This window comes from Augochlora pura, chromosome 4 (genome assembly GCF_028453695.1).
Source record: "Augochlora pura isolate Apur16 chromosome 4, APUR_v2.2.1, whole genome shotgun sequence".
In the NCBI taxonomy this organism is placed as follows: domain Eukaryota; kingdom Metazoa; phylum Arthropoda; class Insecta; order Hymenoptera; family Halictidae; genus Augochlora; species Augochlora pura.
Window position 1 is genome coordinate 8140823 of NC_135775.1, and position 22711 is coordinate 8163533.

Below are 22711 nucleotides of genomic sequence, written 5' to 3' on the forward strand. Positions count from 1 at the left end.
CAAGAACTAAACCAGAAAATATATTTACCCAGCTTCATCAGCAACTTGTTGTAATAATGATTCAACATCATTTTGTGGAACATTAGTAGTTGTAGTTTGGGACATTGCATTTTCCATGTATGAACTTTGAACATCTAGATCTTCAAACTGACTTTCAAATTTATCCATTAAACCTAAAAATAAATAATTAAATTAGAAACTGTACTTTTAGATTATTATATGAGCATTGTTTTATTGTTACCTGAAATTTTTTCCAAATTCATTGACTTCATTGCAGCATCCATTGCTTTAACTACTCCCGCCATTGATTGAGTAACTTTACGTGTTGTCAGAGCAGTTTGTACTCTACTAGCTACCGCATCAACTCTTGCACTCATACGTAGATAATTTAATGATTGATTATGCTGGCGAATTGCATTTTCTGCATGAATGCGGGCACCTTCCATATTGCCCTTTTGAATAGCCTTTTTTATTTTAGCTTTCTCTACTTTTTCTTCCTTGTCACATTTCTTCGAGTTTCTTTCCAGTTCTTTCACAGCAAACTTAAGATTAAATAAATTTTCTATATAATAATTTAGGAAAATATTTTGTGGCTGAATGTTTATTGTTTAAATGAATATATTATAAAAATATAATCATGCAACAAAGACATCCAAATGATTATTTCAAATTTTAAGTCCAATTGAAACAAACATAACCTAATTTTTAAATAAAAAGTGTCACAAGTTGTTGTGATTTAGAAAAAATTGTAATCAATATCTTTAAATAATTGACTTGTAAACAAAATTAGCTATTGTAGAAATGAAATCTTATGTTTGAAGAACTCTTAGGTACAAATTTAAATCACAAAACATACAAATTATGTTAAATAAATCTCTTATAACCTATGTATTAAGATCTCAAATGACAATTATTTTACGAAAATGTTTACATAAATGTAAATATAAGTCAATAAATGTCAAACATTAAATACATATATAAATCATATAAATATTTAGAAAAAGGATACTTTCCATCTGAGAGACGGACATGACTGACTGTTCGGCCCCCGTTGTGACAAAACTAATGTAATTAACGTCTTAAGCAATGAAATGGTTTCTCTTTTAGAAGAAATAGTTCGTTCAATGTTTGAGGCAGTTGTCACTTTATCTTCAGAAAAACTGTCATGTCAATCATTGACAACAATAAGTATAGTTACAGGTATTACATACAACTGCAATCAATTTGACAGGTTGTATATTCAAGGCACTATGAATTAGTCATCAGTCAGTATATTTATAAGAATGTATTAGTATTGTATCATTACTAATCTTTTCCAAGCTGGCATAAATGACAATTGACGATTAATTTTATGTAGAAAGACCAAAATTACGAATTTAAAACGTATATAAACTGCTATATCGATCGAGAAAATCGTAGTATTACTCTAGACGTGAAATGAATTGAATTTTTTAAAACATGATCAATTTTGTTTTGTTGACATTGCACGTTGGCATTACATTTTTATAGATATTCTTCAATGGTGTATTTAACTACATATAAATATGATTAATTATTTGTTGGTCGAATTGATAACATCAACAAATCAAATGATGCAACAGGCAACTGGAAACATTACAGTTATTGTCTTACTTTTGTACAGTTTTCGTGTTCTCTAAACTGGCTCGCACATCCCCACCACTTTACTGCGCATCCAGCTCTCACGCAAGTACTGTAGAAAAAGAACGAGATATTATAGAGAGAAACAGAACGATATCTGCCATGCTCGCGCTATTCGATCATTTTGCCAATCGACTATTTGTCTATTTGGTCATTTTACTAATCGATTATTTATTTCCTAGGAGGTAGCCGATGTTATTATAATATTGCACTGCGTGCCTCTGATGGCGTGTCAACCGAATGGATGCGCGAGAAGATTAAGACCGCAAGTACGGTAGCGTGAGACAGGTTACATCGTTTACCAGCGTAACTTGCTTCACATGAGTGTACTGATTCCGTGTTCTCTTGCTCGCTCGTTATTTTCCCTCTTTTTCTTTGACTGTAAGGGCAGCACTGTCTCATCAGTAAATCCCCAACGAATCAGAGCAAAGAAAATTTCTCTGTTGATCCTCGCTAATGGATCGAGCTGCGGCCTGTAGTTGTGTAGGAGGAAGACTCATTAGTAGGTTTGCAGGGAGGCAACAATACTGTTTCTAAATAGCGTCTCAAGGTTTCTCAACTTGTAAGCTGATGCACTAAAGGTTCGAATTGGAGTTTCACATCTCTAGTAATACTCTGCGGTAGAATCAGGTGGAATGGGAGACGTGTCCACAGTATATAAAAGAGCGATGCTACCGCGAATCGGCTTCTGAACTGGGGCTGATTTATTCGTTGGATTATTCTTATTGTTTCTGTAATTAGACAATACGAATCATCCTCGCGATGGCCCTCAGTCAGACAAGCGTGGTGAGTAATAAATATGAACAAAACTGACGATCAATTGCAAGGACAGTTAATTATGATCATTTTAATGACGGCAATGACGATTCTTATCGTTTAATTTTGTTCTATCACCTTTATCACTATAATCCTAATCTTTGATCCCTTTACTGCAATAAAAATTTCAGTTATATATGAAATCATGACGAATTTATATGTTATTTATAAAAACTTAACAATTATAATTTGTGATTTTTTAGATTTTAATATTAAACGATTGATACCTCGTTTCTATAAAAATCATTACTACTACTTTTGACAATTTTCCCGATTCAATTATTTAGACTGAAGTTCTTTTAAATAAATTTAATAAGTGAGGTTAAGTTAAAGTTGTCTAATGCTCTGAAAATTTGCTGTTTTCAATAATTTGTATGTAATATTATTAAGTAATGACTGCATTAGATTTACTGTAGAGAAAATTTAAATGTTCTTATTTCTCATTTAACACAAAAAACAGCTTGATTTTTGAGTAATTATAGTATTTTAATTTTCGAATAATGTAAAATTCAATAAAGGTGAAGTATAGAAGAAGTATATTATATATCAATTCATAAAGAACTGGAGTGTGATACCCTTATTATTTAGTTATGACCCATATGTTACTGTTGCAGCTAAGATTATACAATACTGTGATAGAGGATGTTATATCAGGTGTAAGGGAATCATTTATAGATGAAGGTGTAGATGAACAAGTGCTATTAGAGCTCAAACAAATATGGGAAACAAAATTAATGTCTAGCAAAGCTGTCGAACTCAATCCAGATCCACCAGAACCTCAGGTCCCACAAATAAATACGCACAAAACTGTGCCTGTCAATAAAGGTATGAAAGAAGACTGTAAGACTAAGAAAAATCAATTAACAAAGTGTGTTTTGCCATTTATATGTATTGCACATGATTCTAGGAGTAAATGTAGGAAATCATTTTGTACAACAAACAGGAGGAAATGCAAATGCACAGCCATCATCTCAGCAACAACAACAACAACAGCAGCAGCAGCAACAGCAACAACAACAGGCACAGCAACCACAACAGCAAACGCAAACCCAAACTCATTCGACTACAGCTGTCATGCAACAACATACTAGTACCCCAGTACAACAATTGGTGACATCTACATCTGCAGTAATGGATCGGCAAGTTCCTATCCAGATCACTTTGCCACCACAGACTGGTGTGCCAGATGGCCAACAAAGAGTATTGACTATACATGTTCCTGCATCAGCAATTCAAGGTACACAGTAATAATTGTATGTGTAACAGTATAGCTATTTTAATTATGAATATGTAATTAATGAAATCTCATTTATTCTTAGGCAATCAGCTCCACACAATTCTGACAGGTCCAGTTATTTCAGCTGCAATGGGATTACCAGCAACTTTGGCTTCCACACTGCTCCAACAGCATGTCAATTCTACCTTACAGGGTCAAGCAACGTTGCCACCCCTCCAAGTGAATCAGCCACTTCAGGTTGTTACACAGAGTACAAATAATGTCTCTCAGCGACCTGTACAAAGTCAGGTAATTAACAGAAATTTAATTTTAGATTGCAGGGGTACTAGTTTTTATATAAATGAAAATTGATTTTTTATTATTACTATTATGCGTTTATATAGAACAATATAGCACAATTAGACGGTCCACTTGGCGATTCATCAGACGATGATGAAGAAGAGGAAGAAGAGGATAATGAAGATGAAGAAGAAGATCTTGAGGACAAAGAAGAAGAGGAAAATGATGAAGCTGCAGCAAGAGAAGAGGTAAATAAAACTAAAGTTATTAGTGCAATTAAAATGCTTATCTACATCTGCTAATATTAAATTGAAGAAGTTTTTTATAGCAATGTATTTTCTTGTTTTAGGAGCCATTAAATTCGGAAGATGATGTGACAGATGATGATCCAGCAGATCTTTTTGATACTGATAATGTAGTCGTTTGTCAATACGACAAGGTATTTGTAACAAAAAATAAGAATTTTATTTATTTTAGAAATAATGTTATAGAATGTCGTCCATATTTCTTACAGACCATTTTCCGAAACTAATTAAATGATTATTATAAAATTTTCAGATAACTAGGAGTAGAAACAAATGGAAATTCTACCTCAAAGACGGCATAATGAACCTCAGTGGTAAGGATTACGTTTTTCAGAAAATGAACGGGGATGCGGAATGGTAAAAACTCCTATATGAAACTATGGAAATTGACCTTGATGATGTGTTCACGTGAAATTGATATAAAAATTTTACACTAGATTTGTGCTTCTACAAAAATTTTTTTACACTTAGAAGCAAGTTTTAAAGAATAGAAAATTTATTATTGATTGAAAGTTAACTGATTTGTATAGTCTCGAATAGATTTCTTTTGGAAAAAAAGTGCATTGAAACCTCTATTAATCGTACTAATAAAATCCTTTATCTGTCTTTTAAACTGTATTATAGGCTAACTAAATTCGGAAATGAAATCTTTTTGCACAGACTTGAAAAGGGTTACACAGGAAAAATCATTCCAGTATTATCTAAATCAAAGATAAGAATATTCTTTTGTGTAATTACGGTTTCATTGCATAATTAATTGCATAATTAAGAAAATATCCTAAATTATATTTTGAGGGGCCCCATTAGTGGGAATTTTTCACGTGAGTTTAATGTGTAAATAGATTCTAAGGGATTGCAATCTACCACAAGTATGTGATGCTCTTGAAAATAAATGTGTCTTATACTGTTAAAAATTTCAATATAAAATATTTCCTATAAGATTATACATTTGTAATGTATAATTGTTTTTCCTTTTTTTATCCTCGTTCAAAAGCGCGATATTCTTATTTATATAGACTTTTTCTCATTTTAATTAGTTTAAAAATACAATACAAAAAATTAATCACGATTGTTGATACTAAAACTTTATTCTAAAACCTAGGTATTAATTAAATTATCATCCCTTCGTGTAAATACTTTTATTTAGTCGACATAATAAATAAGATAATAATTGAATGTAAGAGTTCTTTGAGTGACATATTTATATATTTATAACATGCAAAGAACTAGTGCAAGAAATAAACAGAATTATTTTCAAATATTTACAACATTTATACATATTGATAACATACGAATTTATATGTACTGATAATGTATGTTCTGTTTTTATAAACAACTTAAAAAAATTATTATTGTAACATCCTACAGACTTTAATTGCTGTTAAATATAAAGTTTATGAACTTCAAATTATAGTAAAAGATTATAATTTACGATACTACTTCCTGCTTCTGAGAGAAAATTTATGAAAATTCAATGCCTGAAAATTTGGACTTCAAAAGATGTGCGCTAAAGATATGCAAATTTAAAAAATCAAAAAGGATGTTTTATTTATGGTGTTTATTTACATCATCGTTTATCTTCTATTTCACTAACAATTCGTGGAACTTCTTGAAGCAATTTTTCTGTATTGATTTCAAAATTTGTATCCAACCAAATGTCTTTTAGTTCTTTAATAACTATACCTATTATTTTGCCTTTTTTAATCTGTTCTTTCAGCATGTGTCCAGTAATTGGAAACCTAGAATAAGATAAAGATTAAAATGATAAGCAATATTAAAATGATAGTATTAGTAATAAACACAGTATGTGGACATTTTAATCCCAGCTACAATATCCATTACATGTTTACTTTACCTAGGAATTACAACTTTTTCAAACTCTGCCGCATTATTGAAAAGTAGTTTGCACTTAAATAGTTCACAAATAAAAGCTTTGCAATTCTTTGTGTTTCCTTTCCAATGAACAAGCATTCTTTTATAAAATTTCAGGTCTTCTGATGGCCTGCTTTCCTTGAAACGGACTAAAAAAGATGCTAAGTCTCTTTCGAAGGCAGAGAATTTTAATCTTTTATGAAGATTCAACACTTCATCTTCATCTTTTAACATCAGAGCAACATAGGAGACTGCATTTAAAGAAACGTTGTTTTCTTTACATGTGTCATAAACAGTTTCAAACCTTTTTGTATCCATATTTTCTGGTAATCCAACATATCTGAGAAAGCAATGTATTAATTATTGTTTAATTATTATGATCATCATTATCATTGTAAATGAAAACATTACTTTGCAATACCGCATTCCAACATTTTTAATGTCAACTCCTTTGCATAATTTCCAGAAAGAATTTTCGACCATTCATTCCAAATTCTTTCACCTGATATTATTTCCAGACCCTGTACGTTTTCTTTTATTGCTGTTATTGCTGCTTCATTATAGGCATCTACTTGTTCTGTAATTCTTCCATAAAACCGAAAATATCTACAGGATAATATAGTTTAAATATTATTCATTCTATGTATTTACAAGATTTTTGATTGCAATATTAACAAAGGGTTATATATTATATTAATATAATTAAAATTGAGAAAAACCTAAATATCCTAAGATAATCTTCTTGGATTCTAACTCTTGGAGATCCCACAAATACAATCTGTCTTTTTTGTAAATCATCGTAACCAAAAAAGTAATCATAGATATTTCCATCAAAATCAAGAAACATAGAATTTACTGTAAAATCTCTACGAAGGGCATCTAATTTCCAATCTTTTGTAAATGCGACTTCAGCACGTCTACCATCTGTAATTTTGTCAATTCTGAGAGTAGTTATCTCAAAATTTTCCTTGTCATTGATCCTTGGGGTAACTGTACCTGCAAAATTTATAATGAATTAATTTTATCCTGCTGGAATATTTTGATGTGATCATCATTAGCTGCATTAATGTATTTATACTAACCATGCTTTTCTCCTTTATTATTAATCAATCTAATTTTCTCTTCTTCAAACATATTTTTCATTTCATCTGGAGTTGCATCTGTTGCAAAATCCAGATCTGTTGGAGTTTTATCCATGAGAATATCTCTGACAGCACCACCAACCATTCTTATTTCATAATTTCGTTTTTTAAATAATTCTGTTAAAATTTTTAATTCTGGTGTAAATAATGAGTGAAATAAAGGATTATCCAATTTTGTAACCAATGGATTATCTCTGCAGGGTGGAACTTCTTTCATCGCAACTTGTGCCCAATGACAGTATGCTTTCTTAAAATTTAAAAATGTTAATTATAATCAAAATCCTTTCTAACACAATACTGACTAAAATTATATGTTGTGTCTAAGTATAAGAAGTATAAGCAAAGTAAAGATTTAATCTTAAGACAGCCGATATTAGCAGTTTTTTTTTGTATTTACGTTGTATTTATCGTCTGGTAATTGGAGTCCGAAATTTTATAAATAATTCACAAATAAAGAATAATTTTGAATTTGGTAATCTATTGCAACAAATTTCACAATTTAACCTCACTTGCTAAGTAGATATACGTATATTTTGTAAAAAGTAAAATACATTCACCTTCAAAAAACAATTCAATGCCAAGTAATTTACTCGTGGCAAAATTATTAACATTATTTTCAAATTATTTGATGACAATTTTCAGTTATATGAAAGAAAAGTTCAATTACATTATGACGAAAGTATTGTTGTCGTGTCCTTCCGTATCTTGTATGTATTGACAGCGTGACGATGGCTCCCTACAATCTGTTCCTCAATTTTATCTTCTTTTAATAATTAAACAATTTGAATAACCAATATTATCTAAGGTATGAAAAAAATGAGTAATGAAAATTATAAATAAAATTCAGAATATGAATTGCAGGTTACGTACATACTTTCAAATTTACCTACGTCATATAAATACATGTATTATTTTGTACGTGCTACAAAATATTATTCAATTTAACAATCAGAATAATTTTATATTTTTCTAAAAGTACATTTATTGTAAAATCTTTTACATTTATTTTATGTGTACATTGATTTGATGTCGAATCTTAAGGTAGATAAATAGATTAGAATCACAAGTACGTACATACCTAGCATGCAAAAATTGTCACTTTCCTATTTCTTAAAAATGTGTAATATTTTTGTACATTACTTTGTATTATTACTTCATCTTTAGAAAATAATTAATTATATAAAAACAAAAAGTTTGAATTGATACAAAACATTTGTCAATATTATAACAGTTTAACTACATTTGTTCGATAATATTAAATTCTTTATTTCTCCCTTCATTATATATATGTACATCATTATTTAGTACAAAAGTTATCACATACACACATACACATTCGCAGGCTCATTCGTAATTAATCGCACCTAATGACATAATTTAGTTAATAGTCATTCAATTTTTTTAATGTCAACTATTTACTGAGTTCACTTGTCAATTATTACTGTATCTAATTGATGGTTTAAAAGGGTACAAAGTATTATAAAAATTCAATGACCTAGGAATATTGTGTTCGATTCTTAAATATTTACTATATATCATTTGAAGCAGCAATCATTAGTTCTTCATTCTTACTGTTTATAATCGCTTGATTATTACTGAAACTCTTATCAATACATACATATCGTCAGCGACGACTTCTTGGAGCTCTTATAGAGTTATCATGGACATTTAGAAGATGACACAAGGTACAAGCGCCATCTAGGCAACTTTTATATAGAAGAGCAATTACTGAATACGTAATAGATTTAGAAACATTTACATAACTTAAATTGTACGACGTACACAATATTTTATTATGGTTAAAGTAATCTGACTCTTTCTCTTCGTCATGCAGCAATAAGTTTCATACAATGATTATGGTAAAAATGTTGGTTCTACATAGAAACATGGGATATCAAATCCACCATACACGCAATGTCCTCCAAATACTTAAAAACCATAATCATAAAAATATATACTTCAATTAAAAATGAAGAATTACAAATTGTTTCTAGTTATCCTTATTATAAGGTGCTATGTAATATTTCATTCATTCATATTTCATATTTGTGTATATGCCTACATACATATATAGTGATTTAATATTTTAAATTGATATTATGGAGTATAGAAAAAAATAAGAATTTTCAGTAGGGAAGATTTTTCTAAAAGTTGGTTTGTTTATGAATTTAAACAACATATAATTTCATACCTTGATTCCAGCTACTTCATTATAATAGCTAACTTTTTGAATAGTGAGTTTTAACTGATATGTATTTAGAAGAAAGCAAAACAAACAATATTTCATAATTATTTTCCAAACTTTTTCCATCACAGAAACAGTACGAATGAGAATAAATTAGAAATAAAATTGGAAACAATATGATTAAAATAATTGCAAAGTTGTTTAGTAGGTAGAATCAAGCAAATGATATTATGTAATTAAGAGTCACATTATCCTCGACCACCCATCGACCTATTCTGGGAGGATTGGTGACACTTTAATTATTTCAAAATTTAAATCAGATAATAACAGGTAGAGCTCCAAAAAATAATCACGTTGATATTTTGTTATCAAATTTCTTTTGAATTCATTTTCGTTTTTAATGATAATTTCAAAAATTAAATAATTCAAAGTAATCATTTCATTTGAGTTATTTTAGTACATCCTTAAAAAAGTAAATTACAAATACAATATAAGTACAATCGGATCGAATGTATATTATTAATTACAATAAAAAAAATTGCTTATGTTGCTGGTATTTGATTTAACTGGTTATAACATAAAGATATAAGAATTTTGATATTTTCATTTGTCGCCCATGGTTGGAAAGAATCGAACATTCTCGGATATAATTTAATCTGACTGGTTAAACACTGAGACAATCAGATTTGACGTAGCTTGAGCAGTATCTACTCTCTTGAATTTCTTATTTTACAATTCCACGAGACAAGATCTGCTACCTCTTAAGGCTAATTCTCATTCATTCTCTCTCTCTCTCATTCTCATACACAGTTTATGGCTATACAAAATCAGAGTTGGACTACTTTTATTCGAATAACAATTAATGAACAATAGCGTCTAAAGAAATTTCTATTCTTATTATACACACATATATATTCATTTACTTTAGTTCAATATATTCATGGTTGCAAATTGCACGTTACTTTCAAATTATAATCTTCAAATGATTTATACGATAATAATTAAATATTTATATTCGACCTTGATACTGTTAATAATTTGATTTCAACATTAATAACTTCGTATCATATTCAATATCCTAACGGTTGTACTATAGTATCGTTTACATAACTTGTTCAATTTCGTAATTAAACTTTTGTGCTATTTGTTACTTAATAGTAGAATTAGATTACATATTTAAAATTTAGTACTGAAGTTTGTTGTAGCAAAATTTATTTCTTATCATCGAGTTAATTTCTTTTGTACTTTAATGTTGATCCAATTATTTGAAACGATCGTTTCTATAAAAAAGATGTATACATTGCACTTTTATTCGAACAATGATGTAATTAAACAAATCTGTAAATAATCTTAAAAGTAAACAGAAAATTGTCACGAGTAAAATTGATTTGAATTAAGTATTTATAAGTATATTAACGATGTGTATAACGGAAGAATAATACAGTGACAATAATAATAGCGGTGATACTGATAAGAATAATAATTTATTCGAATAATGTCCAACTCTGTAGAAAGAGTGAAATTACAATATGTACGTTAGAAACGTGGCATTTAAGCATTTTTACATGTGCATTAAGAATACGAAAATGACAGTCTCTGCGGAAAAGCCAGGGTAAATGCCAATTCTTGGCACAAAATTCTATTATAGATACAAATATCACGATTATTAGCACATATCATTTTCTATAAGAATAAAAAGAAACGCTAATATTTAGTTATCTGAATAAATAAGTATCAAATTATCAAGTACGTATTGATATAAACAAGGATAATGTATATTGATCGAATTTAATTGTAGCAACCAAAAGTATATTAATACTACTTTCCTATAATAATCAATTTGTTGTTTGTGTTTTAAGGAAAATTTATCCATGTAAGTTTTGACTCTGACGTCTTTAAGTATTTTAAGTGTTATTAATACTTTTTATATAAGCAATCAACTAAAAGTTCTGATTTTTGTATACTAAAATACTCTAAACTTCTATAATTTTCTAAAATATTAAGTAATGAGAAATAACCAAAACTTTTGACAATTTCAAGTGTTAAAACGAAATCCAGATTCAAATCCTTAAATTATGGTAACACGGATATTTAGAAATTCGTTATGCTTACTTTTATTTTTCTCATGACGTTTGAGAAGTTGATAAATATTCAATTTAAATGATTGTCAATCTTTGTAGACTTGAACATATTCAATTTTTAAATGAATGTATTCTTAGGATTTTTATAATTTTCTAGTCTCTAAGACATTCAAATCCTTTAAAATTGCAGAAAATGAATAAACAAAATCTATTATCGATGGTTCTTCCGTAGAGACAGTTGGATTCCCTGACAAGACAAAAGATATTGTTTATATAAATAATAAATGGTACTCTTACAAGTTAATCGATCAATCAATCAATCAACCAACCAAGCAAGCAAGCAAACAATCGACCAATAAATGAATTAATTACGTATTTACAGAGAATACAAGATACATCGCATCATCGAGGAGGAGACTAGCTGTCTCGAAGCTCACTCACCGCTCATCGAGCACGACGATCGTCTCAACTACGAAATTGAAGAGAATTGAACAGACACCTAGCTGACTCATGATCAACTCCATAAAATTTTCCTAAAACAAATGAATCATCATTTTTTTATTTAGATTTCGAGTCAATTCTACTTCTACTCATAAGTTTCAAAAGTAAGTTTGAGAATAGTAATTTTTCTAATTTTACGTATTGTCAATGTTAATTAATTTTTATACTTAGATATTCATTTCGTTTAACTACTATTTACTCAATATAATAACATGGGGAAATAATATAACTTTTAATATAAAGTTCTCTTCTATAATATTGTTACTTGCTTAAATTTTGATTAACTCTATAAATTATATTCATATAGATATTGAAGCATCTTATTATTAAAAGTACAATTTTAGAAGAATTAAATTATGAAACACTTACGCAGGTTTAGAGGCCTTTGTAGAGGAACTCTCAGTGGTCTTCTTCTTACTGTTTCTGCATTTCCTAACATAAGCTTCTATTAAATGGGCAATTTTTTTCGGATTGATTTCTCCCGTCTTGTTGTGGCATATCTAGTGAAAGAATGTAATTAGAGTAAGAATTAAAGTAAAAGATGAATATAGAATGTCCTTATTTAATGTTAAGTAATTACCTTGGGTACAGCTTTTCGCATAATATCCTTATACTCTTCCTTTGTAACATGTTTCTTTGTGTAGTGCGGTTTCAGCACTAATTTTACTTCTTCTACCACTCGTTCTTGACGATTTAGTTTCTTTAGGAACTAAAACGAAATACTAATTAATCATAAAGTAGTTGCAATGATTGAAATTTCAAGAAAATAATTATTTTATATATTTCAATTATGAAGACTAAATTGATAAGTAGATTGAAATTGTGTAAATGAAATCTACGTATTCGTCACTGTAAAATATTTAGACATTTATGGCTTCCTAAATGTGACCAAACTTTTTTAATGTACTGAAACTATAGTTGCAACAAAAATCAAACCTTATCCTTGACCTGCATCTCGACTGCAGAACTTGGAAGATCATCCAATATCTGAAGCTGATTCTCATCCATGCGTACACCAACCTTTGGATTTGTCGGTTTTTTCTTTTTATCCTTGTCAGTTTTTTTGCTCCTGGCGGGTTTGCTAGCAGTCTTTGTCGTTGTTACAGATCCAAAAAGCGCATCGAATGTATCCTTTTTCTCTGCACTTTTCGCTGCCTTCGAGTTGCTATTTTTTGTGGGCTGTGATCCAACGGTTCCTCCAGCAGTTCCTGCACCAGCTCCAGGCGAACTATTGAAATTTCCAGGGCTGGGTGGATCAAAGATTCCATCACTGAGTGTCGATCCAGGTGAATATGGTGAAGACATATCTACATTATCAGTAGCTTCGGCACCAGTATCATTCCCATTTTGTCCATTATTTTTCGTCTGTCCAGACTTAGAATTTCTCGGTTTTCCTGAATTCGTGAAGACTGTAGGTGCCTGAGAACGATCGCCAGAACGTTGCTTCTGCTGATTACTTGGTGAAATTCGATTCGATTGTAATAAGTTACGTTGATTGCTGTTTGCATTTGAAGAATTGAATACTCCACTTCTTTGAACTGCTGCAGCCACTGTAGCAAGTACTGGATTCATTACACTGAAAGGATTATTCTGATTTTGTACATTCTGCTGACTCTGCTGTCCTTCCAAATTTCCTGCTGAAGCTGCAGTATCTTTATTATTTTCATTCTCATTAGCATCATCTCTTTGTGGAGACGCTCTTTTAATTGTTACCATAGAAATAATTTTAGGCTTCTCTAATTGTTTTTCTTGGCTCTGCCTTTCTTGTTTCTGCATATTCTCCTCCTCATGAATATTTCCATCCACAGAGTCATGCTTTCTTGGAGATCTTCTTCTTTCATCACTGGAATTAGCTTCCTGGCTGACATCAGGTGTTGGAGATCTAGATTTCGTTGGATCAAATGGATCATAAGCATCTGGACTGGTTGGAGGAGACGTTGGTGGCTCTGGTGGAGTATTTGGTCCAATTTTTAATCTCAATTCTAATTCTTCTTGTGCTCTCATCTCTAATTCTTCCTCAACCCTCTCATCCATTTCTTCCTCCTCTTCTTCATCTAAAAGTGGGTTTAGCATTGATGGGCGTAAGTTACTAGTTTGTTTGTTTATTGAAAATTTTATTTGAGGTTCTGGAGGAGTTTTCGGTCCTTGAGAAACAAACTGTTCTCGCTGCGGAGAGTTTTGTGATGGTTGACACTGATCAGGAGTTATTTGTTGCTCCTGCTTATCGTCATCATCACTGAGAACTATCACATCTCTTGGAGAAGGAGTTTGTTCTCTAAACGGTGATTGATCCAAATCAATCACTGCAACTGGTTTTTTCGTGGCTGCTATTTCAGCAGCTTTCGACTTTTTCTTTTTATCTTTTTTGGGTTTTGGTGATTTGGAACGTTTGTCTTTTGATTTTTCTTTCTTTGAGCGTTTAGGAGGATCAGCTTGAAGAGGTTCTCTACGACGTCTTTTTAAAGGGGGTATCAATGGAATTGTTTCTGGCAGTTCTGGAACTCCAGTTTGTATATTCTCATTGTCTTTGTTAAAACACACACTGACTAAAATATTATCACCGCTTGCAAAAACTTCTTTTGAAGGTGGTGGGGTTCTATTTCTTTTTCCTTTCCTCTTCTTCTCATCTTTTGCTTTTTTGTTCTCTTTCCTGCGATCTTTCTTCTTCTTTTTAATAGCTTCCTTATTTGTTAGAATTACTGTCAGATTTTTTGGTGGAACATTGACATTATCTAGTACAGGAGACCATTCCCTAGAAGCAATTGGTTCTTGTTGCACATGTTGAGGTGTTTTCGACCTAGATCTAGACCAAGATGGTGTCCACTGAGCACTCCATGAATCTCTTTCCTCTCTTTCTCTTGAAAAATTTTGTTCGACAATTTTATCTACTTGTTCCCAATTTCTTGAACAAGATCTTCCTCTAGACCTTGATCTGCTTTGTGCTTTTCTTTTTGGGAGCTTCCTTTCTCGAGATTTTGAAGATTTACGAGGTGATTTTGATCGAGATCGTTTTCGGTTCTTTGATCGGCTACGAGATTTGTACTTTTTCTTATCTTTACGCCTATCGCGAGATCTGGATAAGGATCTTCTAGATCTGGAAAGAGACCTCCTTTGACGAGATCTCGATAAAGATCTTCTAGATCTTGAGATTGATCTTCTAGATCGTCTTCTTGACAAAGATCTCCGTTTGCGAGAAATAGATCTTGATCTCCTTCTAGAGAGTGATCTTTTTCTGGACGAAGATCTTCTTCTCGAGGTTGACCTTCTTTTTGGAGACTTACGTCTTCCTCTAGAAAGAGATCTTCTCCTGGAAAGTGATTTCGAATAAGATCTACGATCTCTAGACCAGGATCTTTGAATTCTAGTTCTGGATCTGCTTCTCGATCGTAGCTTCGAATACGATCTTGAACGTTTTGAGCTGAGACTTCTAGATCTGCTCCTCTGTCTTGATTTCTCTCTTATGTCCCGTCCATATTCATCCTTTCTAGGTCTTGAAGGTCTCTCTGCGACTATCTTTCTAACATCGTATCTAGGTAATTCTTTCCTTTTCTCTTTCTTTTTTACCACTTCTTTCTTCTTCTTCGGTTTTTCTTTTTCCTTTGACTTCGATCTTTTCTCTTTGTCTCTGTACGATCTCTCTTTTGTGCTTTTCGAAAGCTTCTTCCATGCTACTTGATTCTCTGAAGCGATATTTTCTTTGTTCTTCTCAGTTTCCTTATTTTTCTCTTTCTTCTCCTTTTTCTTACGTTTCTTTTCTTCTTCTTTCTCCTTTTCTACCTTTTCACCTTCCTTGGCAGTCTTTTCTTCGACGATTTCACCATCTTCCATCTCTTTTTCCTTCCGTAAACTCAGTAGTGTTAGCTCATCTTCAAAATTCATTGCTTCATCTGTTTCTGAAATAGCTTCAGTGCCCAAGACATTATAATCTACAGGAGTCCTGCAGCTATCTAAGTCGTCTGGTTTATCTTTTGTTGGCGTGATTGGTTCCAAGCCACTTTCAATCGGCGGCAAGTGCTCCGAAGATTTAGATTCTTTCAAAGGAAGTTCATCTTTACAAGGAGTGTATGCTCCATCTGATTCCCAATCCTTGTTGTGTTCAACAGTTTCTTCAACTTCTTTTTTGTTCGATTTCTCTTTCTCAATAGGAAATCTTTCTTTTTTATTTTCATTGTCCTCTTCTTCCTCTTCCTCATCTTCTTCCTCCTCCTCTTCTTCCTCAACACCAAAACGGCGTGGTTCTCTTTCATCCTTTTCACTTTCTACATCTTCAATATCTTTAACTTTTCCATTAGTAGTACTTTCTTCAACATTTATGGGTTCTGTCGGATTTTCTTCGTTAATATCAACATTTGAAGTTTTAGGAAGTGAAGTAGGAGACTCGCTACCTTCCTCTGATGCTAGTTCTGAAGGACATTCATTACTTAACTCACTTTCCACTTTTTTAGGAGATAACTGAGTGGACTCTGTCGGTTCATCTACACTAGATACTTTTTCTGTTACAACGTTTGCAGAAACTACTATCAGTTCTTCTTCTTCCGGTTTTTCATCTCCACTTTTTTCTTTTAGATCTGAAGTAGCAACAAAAGTAGGGGTTTCCAGTCCAAAAGTGGAGGGCTCCTCTTCTTCTTCTTCCTCCTCCTCCTCTTCTTTTGCTTGACTTTCTTCAAATTTACTCTTCGCAATTTTCTTTCTTTCTTCTTCACGGTCAATAGAGGCTTCCTCTTCCTTTATTGGCTAAAAAATTTATATAGCAATATCTCATTTTAGGCACATTATCAAATAAATTCAATTAATAAATCACTTACCTCATTTTCCTTCTTCTTTTCTTCTTCAACTTCTTTTTCTTCCTCTTGCAACCCTAATAATCTGTTATTAATCTTTAATTTCGTTCCAATCTTGAATGTAATTTTACCCCTACTGTCGTGAGAAATTTTCTTTGGAGGAATCTTGCTTAATGTTTGTCTTTCTTTTCTTAACGCTTCTACATACGGATCTGATGGCTCTGGGATATCAGCAAGATCACAAGCTTGAACATCACCAACAATAACATCGTCATCATCTGGTATTGAAGGTGGAAGGGGAGGTGGTTCAAGTGGTCCAATTTGTTGCGATAGTTGTTGCTCGGTATGTCGGGCAACATCCATTGTTTGTGAGGAATAAATGGAGAAATTGGGACAATCGGCTTGAGAATCCTCTTCATCTTCATCATCGTAAACTGACAAGCGATTTGATGTATCCTGAAGTTCAGCTGGTTGTGTAACGTTTTCCATTGTCTCTTCTTTCTTTTGCTCTTCAACCTCATCATTCTTTTTCCCTTCACTATCGCTATCACTATCCACAGAAAAGGGATCATACTTATCATTTTTTGGAGTATCTTCTTTGTGACTGTCATCGATAACCAACTCCTGATCACTATCTTTATCACTTCTAGAGTTTTCTTCAAAATCTAAGAGACCTGATGGTGGTTCTGGAGGTGGTAAGAGTGCCACTGAGCCATTTTGTTGATCTTGAAGTTCTCCATCAGATTTTGTTTCAATGTCACAATAGATGTCACAATCTTCTTCTTGTCTATTCAAAGCGTTTTCGTTATCCTGTGGTTGTTGCTCTACAGATTGATTTCCAGGAGTATCTTCTGGTAAATTTGCTGGCATATTATTTTGAGGCCGTTCAACAGGAGTTTGCGGAGATCTAGGACGATTGAATCTTTCAGGAAAGGCATGATGTTCAAATCCTTCAGCAAAATTGAATGGTGGCCTCCCTCCTGGTGGCATGAAACGGAATCTGAAAATTTAATAGAATACACTTTAAATTGTATAAATGTAATTAATAGGAACATATTTAGATGTACATTTAAAATCATAGTTAATACCTCTCATTTCTAAAGTGTTGAGGATTGCGATTTCTAAATGGTGGACTTCCTCCAAACATTGGAGGCCCACAGTGTTCAAAATTTGGATTGTAAAACGCAGGAGGGCCAAAATCCCTCCCAAAATTGCTACCACTTCCACCATAACTGTGTCTTCCACTTCCAGGTAGAGAATCTCTGCCATAATTTTGACCACCATGACTATGTCTTGTATTATCCCTGTAACCACCCCTGAAGTTGCCCCTATTTCCCCCTCCACATGGATTATTATACATTGGAGCCTGTGTAATTAACTCGGAATTAATTCTAGATGCTTCCAGTGGTTCATCCGTGGTGGATGTTTTCTTATCTTCTACAACATAATCTGTTTTTTCTATATTAGTTGATGTTTTATCATCTATTTTTTCTTTCTTTAAATTGTCAGAATCATCCTTCTTGTCAATTAATGAAAGACCTTCTGCTTTTAATACGACATTATTATTTTTTGAATGCCATCTTTCCTGACTACATATTATACTGTCTAGAAGATCATTTTGTGGTTGGTGAGGAGCAGCAATGTTTTTTACTCTAAGGTGTCTTCGGGAAGACATTATAGAACGTCTATGAATAGTTATAGTAGGACCATTGGTTGTTTGATAATCCTCAGTATCGGAACTGTAAAAGGGAAGGTTCTGAATACTTTTATATTTTCGTTAATTTCTATTAAATAGATATATAAAATATTCTATTTACCCTGGAGGACTATAATCTAATGTCAGACCTTCTCCAAAAAAACTAAGCCTTGTAATTCCAGCATCATATCGGGCAGTGTTCAGTGCAGATTTCTCAGGCACAATTATACGATTTCTAACACTAGGTAATAATTCTGGAACACCTTTGGCTGGCTTACAAATACCTATAGAATTTGCGATTCTCCGTTTTGTGTTAATTAAAACGCTCGATACAGTTCTAGCTTGACGTCTAGCCCTTCTCCTCTATGAAACGAAATATTATTATTCGCTTCCCTGTTACTTAGTTCAAATAATTAATACGTTTAAAATTGTGCGGTATTACCTTCCTTCTTTTCTTTTTCTTTCTTCGTACTTCAATTGGAGCTACTTTGACAAATGTAACAATCTCTTCTTTTTCTCCGTCTTCATTACGTTCGGTGATTCTAACTTCTTTTAATATTGTTCCCTTACTAGAACCTTCTTTTGGTCTTCCAGTTTTTCTTGACTTAGTTTTCCTTCCTTTCTTTTTCGAACTGCTCCCAGATTTTTTCCTAGTATTACTTCTCAAAGTGTTGTCCATTTTTCTAGAATTGCCCTTTGAACGACCGTTATCAGAATTTTTAGAATTATTTCTATCACTGGTACTCCTTCGAGAATTTGAAGAAACACTTTCATCACTAGAATTACTCGAGCTGCTTCTAGATCTCTGATATTTCCGTGAATTTTTATTTGAACAATTTCGATCTCCGGAGCCCAATGTATGAAAGGCATTGCTCGGAGAACGACTTCGACTGTTGTCTCCGTACGATTCCAAACCAGAAGAGGTGGAAGGTTGGTTTGGATCAAACGTTAGTTGACGGGTTGGTGAATTGTCATAAATTCTATTTCTTCTGTTAACACAATTATATTAAATGATTTTGTATTGTGTATCAAAAGCTTACAAAAAACAAATCGTTTTGTACAAAATGTAATAACACTCATATTATAAAACTCATATTATAATTTTATTTTATTCAGCATATCGATACCTGCGAATAGTAGCTCTAACACGTTCTGTATGTCTAGTACGAGGTAAAATTCGTGGTTGAGTATCTTGAGATTGACCAGTACGTGCACGTCCATAAGAAACGCCAAGTCTTCGAGCTTCTTCCATTAAATCGGCGATTTCATCTAAATCAATTTCCACCTAACAAAATAAATACAAAATATGGTTGTAAAGAATATAGAATACTAAAAAAAACTCAATTATTGAAAATTTCAAATTCGGTTTTAGCAATATAATAAATGCTGAGAAAATAATAAAAAGGAAGTAAAGAATCCTTACAGCTTCTGCATCATTTTGACTGTTTTGTGAACATTCTGGACAAAACCATTCTTCCATAGGTACTTCGTTCATTGGAGGAGATAAGCATTCTAAATGATAACCAGAGTCACAACCATCGCAAAGAAGCATACGATCTTCTCTATCGCTTTGGTGGCATACTTCACAAAATGTAGGATCTTCTAAGAGTTCATTTTCAACACGAGGAGCGACTTCTACCGGAACTTGTCTAATAATCTGAATCAAAAATAAAGTTTAGTTATGTTGCACTAGTGAATGGGATAGTAATTATAAAAAATATACCTGTCCTCCATGCTCATTTCTAACATGAATTGCTGTAAATGTTTGACGATCTACTGGACAAGTGTTTACATTTTTGCTCCATTCGATTAGACATTCTAAGCAGAAACAATGATCACAGGAAGAAGGTGTGCCCAATTGTTGCCTTCTGAAGGGAAGCAAACATATAGGACATTTTTCTGTCTGATCGTTACTGGTATCTGAATCTATATCTGACAGAATTTTTGGAGGTTTTTTAGATTTTGGTTTCCCAAGAACTTTTCGCTTGACAGAAGATTTTTTTTCTGATTCTGACGAACTGCTCCAGTCTGATTGCCACTCAGCAGTATCACTGCCTTCCCCTGATAAATAAGTTGGGAAAATTTTATTTAAAATTAAATTGTACATTTAATTATAACATTTTTAATTTTTATTTCATATGTCACATTCTGAACTGAAGTTTTTAGAACTTACCTAATTCGTTATAATTATTTGAACTTGAATTGCTGCTGCCACAACTAGTATCATCTTCAGTAATAACTCTCTGAAAGTTTAAAATAGATAAATACTGTGATATTTTATATGTATCATGATTTATAGTTCTTGTATTAACCTCTAATATAACTTACTTGATTTTGTCTTCTTACAGTGGGTCTTTGAATATCACTGTCTTCATCACTAGATTCACCTTCGCTTATGACTCTCTGAAAAAGTGCAGAATTATAATAATAAAAGTTAATAGTACTATAAATTCTATTTTATCAGGAGTATTAACAAAAACAATACATACATGAGTTTTTTTCTTCCTACGAGATTGCACAATAGATTCATCACTATCTTCGCTATCAGGTATGACAAGTTTCTTCCGCTTAACGGATTTGGGTATCTGATCGTTGTCGCTAGACATTTTTACTTTGCTACAAAAACATACCCGCCTTGTCACATGTCCTACTTGTAATTAAAAAAACAAAATCTTATTAATAAGATCTTTATCATTAATTTTAACTAAGTTATGATTTTTCTTTTTATTTTATTATTCTGTTGACAAATTAACATATACAGCAAAATATATAAAGTACATAATTAAATAATTAATAATAACCATTTTATAAGAGTTTTATTATACACAACAAAGAAACTTAGAAGGTAGCTCAATTAAATCATACTTAAATTTTTTTGACAGCTATTGCAAACTAAATAAGAAAAAATATATAAAACGAATAAATTGAAATTTAAATGATTGCAATAACAATATTTCGATAGTGAACTGAAAGCAAACAAATATCTAAAATGATAACAATATAAGTGACCTAAATTTCGATATTAACACAAAAAGTTTAGAAAATTATTTTACATCTAACTAATTACACGCAAGTGTAATTTAAATCACAATACATTCAAATAAATATGAACTTATTAGTTTAACTTATGCTTTAATCAATATAATCATAAAAATCCCTTAAAATTCAACTAAAATACACACTCAAAACTTAGTGAAATATTTTGTGAGTCACTGTATATAACCACATTAACACACCACTAATTTCGTTTCTTCAAAAAAATATCGCAGAATAAAAAATTACACCTTCTAATGTAAATTACTAATGTTTCGTTAAAATAATCAATTGTTTAGTATCGGTCGGAAAAATGTTACAAAAAATTTTCTATATATTCGATGAAATTACACACAGAGAAAAGGACAAGGATCGAGCAGTGTCGAGGGTGAACCTAGAAAATGTCAATTTACCTTCGAAATTCCGAAGATTCCGATTTAACACTGTATCAAGGGGATCCAATATCGATCATACATTATCAATGATTCAATTATTGACTGATTCGATGTTGACTTCGATGGAGATTCACAAATGTTGACAGAGGATACGCTTAGATTTGAGAAACTGCCGACATTTTGGCTGCCGACGCCGTTCGCGACGTTGCGCTATTTTCTCACCGTTCGACCGACAACCCCTAAAAGAGAAAATTTATGGCTTACTCATGTAAAATAAATGATAATTCTTTACAGAACAAATTTTTACACTTCTACTAAGTTCTTTTACAACTTATGAGACTTACAAACTGAAAATTTGATAGATATTGGCTTGATTTTTGTGGTGAACATCCGCCGGAAGTTATGTAAAACACCGAATTTAACTTAAGCTAGTAAACAATGTAAAGAAATAAAACTTTCTTTAATAAAATACTTCCGATCAATATTCTCTATCTGGAACACATAAAATTTTCGTTTTTATCGTTTATACTGTTAATACTATGCATTTTTTAATTTATTTATCTTTTGAGAGTGTAATACAAGATTAGCAGATTGTGTACATAATATTAAATTAATGTTTAATATATGTTAACTTAGTCGAAACTAACTTATACTGTTGGAGAAGAAATCGTAAAGATTTAAAATATTTTCTTTGCGCAAATGCTCTTCGAATTTGTTTTACTTTTAATA

General features: G+C 31.7%; 4 protein-coding genes across 9 annotated transcripts; 1 reads left to right on the forward strand and 3 right to left on the reverse strand.

Moving 5' to 3' along the window:
• Positions 1-24: 24 nt before the first annotated feature.
• Chmp1 (charged multivesicular body protein 1) lies at positions 25-1966 on the reverse strand. Its single transcript, XM_078177771.1, has 4 exons — positions 1633-1966; positions 1010-1213; positions 242-562; positions 25-173 (listed from the first exon to the last, which is right to left on the reverse strand). The coding sequence occupies exons 2-4, from the start codon at positions 1029-1031 to the stop codon at positions 25-27; spliced, it is 492 nt and encodes a 163-aa protein (XP_078033897.1). The 5' UTR covers positions 1032-1213; positions 1633-1966.
• A 318-nt stretch (positions 1967-2284) lies between these two features.
• On the forward strand, positions 2285-7553 carry Tfiia-l (transcription factor IIA L). 3 transcript variants are annotated; one of them, XM_078179168.1, is made up of 8 exons: positions 2285-2445; positions 3090-3300; positions 3383-3712; positions 3795-4000; positions 4096-4239; positions 4341-4430; positions 4550-4610; positions 6286-7553. In XM_078179168.1, exons 1-8 carry the CDS (start codon positions 2422-2424, stop codon positions 6309-6311), a joined length of 1092 nt encoding a protein of 363 aa, XP_078035294.1. In that variant the 5' UTR covers positions 2285-2421; the 3' UTR covers positions 6312-7553. The 3 variants fall into 3 exon arrangements, with proteins under 3 accessions (XP_078035294.1, XP_078035296.1, XP_078035293.1); XM_078179170.1 differs by lacking the exon at positions 6286-7553 and having other exon boundaries at positions 3419-3712; positions 4550-5671; XM_078179167.1 differs by lacking the exon at positions 6286-7553 and having other exon boundaries at positions 4550-5669.
• LOC144469187 (CCA tRNA nucleotidyltransferase 1, mitochondrial) lies at positions 5819-8108 on the reverse strand. 2 transcript variants are annotated; one of them, XM_078179164.1, is made up of 6 exons: positions 7978-8108; positions 7251-7557; positions 6888-7164; positions 6580-6774; positions 6152-6508; positions 5819-6035 (listed from the first exon to the last, which is right to left on the reverse strand). In XM_078179164.1, exons 2-6 carry the CDS (start codon positions 7525-7527, stop codon positions 5864-5866), a joined length of 1278 nt encoding a protein of 425 aa, XP_078035290.1. In that variant the 5' UTR covers positions 7528-7557; positions 7978-8108; the 3' UTR covers positions 5819-5863. The 2 variants fall into 2 exon arrangements, with proteins under 2 accessions (XP_078035290.1, XP_078035289.1); XM_078179163.1 differs by having other exon boundaries at positions 7868-8044.
• Positions 8109-11971: 3863 nt separating this feature from the next.
• On the reverse strand, positions 11972-22176 carry Phrf1 (PHD and ring finger domains 1). 3 transcript variants are annotated; one of them, XM_078179161.1, is made up of 15 exons: positions 22001-22176; positions 21044-21201; positions 20883-20957; positions 20728-20797; positions 20278-20615; positions 19978-20211; positions 19682-19839; positions 18997-19543; positions 18676-18917; positions 17947-18597; positions 16883-17858; positions 13014-16811; positions 12658-12786; positions 12447-12577; positions 11972-12109 (listed from the first exon to the last, which is right to left on the reverse strand). In XM_078179161.1, the coding sequence occupies exons 2-15, from the start codon at positions 21158-21160 to the stop codon at positions 12091-12093; spliced, it is 7485 nt and encodes a 2494-aa protein (XP_078035287.1). In that variant the 5' UTR covers positions 21161-21201; positions 22001-22176; the 3' UTR covers positions 11972-12090. The 3 variants fall into 3 exon arrangements, with proteins under 3 accessions (XP_078035287.1, XP_078035288.1, XP_078035286.1); XM_078179162.1 differs by having other exon boundaries at positions 13098-16811; positions 21044-21204; XM_078179160.1 differs by having other exon boundaries at positions 21044-21204.
• Between the last annotated feature and the right edge of the window lie 535 nt (positions 22177-22711).

Coding starts and splice junctions, on each gene's coding strand:
- LOC144469187 (XM_078179163.1), bottom strand. CDS start 7,921: ATGTTAATAATTTTGCCACGAGTAAATTACTTGGCATTGAATTGTTTT. Junction 6,775..6,887: donor GATTATCTTAGGATATTTAG/GTTTTTCTCAAT, acceptor ATTATCCTGTAG/ATATTTTCGGTTTTATGGAA. Junction 6,036..6,151: donor GAAAAAGTTGTAATTCCTAG/GTAAAGTAAACA, acceptor ATCTTATTCTAG/GTTTCCAATTACTGGACACA.
- Chmp1 (XM_078177771.1), bottom strand. CDS start 1,031: ATGTCCGTCTCTCAGATGGAAA. Junction 563..1,009: donor GTCCGTCTCTCAGATGGAAA/GTATCCTTTTTC, acceptor ATTATTATATAG/AAAATTTATTTAATCTTAAG. Junction 174..241: donor GAATTTGGAAAAAATTTCAG/GTAACAATAAAA, acceptor ATTTATTTTTAG/GTTTAATGGATAAATTTGAA.
- Phrf1 (XM_078179161.1), bottom strand. CDS start 21,160: ATGTCTAGCGACAACGATCAGATACCCAAATCCGTTAAGCGGAAGAAA. Junction 20,798..20,882: donor CTGTAAGAAGACAAAATCAA/GTAAGTTATATT, acceptor TTAAACTTTCAG/AGAGTTATTACTGAAGATGA. Junction 17,859..17,946: donor CAACACTTTAGAAATGAGAG/GTATTAACTATG, acceptor TTAAATTTTCAG/ATTCCGTTTCATGCCACCAG.
- Tfiia-l (XM_078179167.1), top strand. CDS start 2,422: ATGGCCCTCAGTCAGACAAGCGTG. Junction 2,446..3,089: donor CCCTCAGTCAGACAAGCGTG/GTGAGTAATAAA, acceptor TTACTGTTGCAG/CTAAGATTATACAATACTGT. Junction 3,713..3,794: donor TCCTGCATCAGCAATTCAAG/GTACACAGTAAT, acceptor ATTTATTCTTAG/GCAATCAGCTCCACACAATT.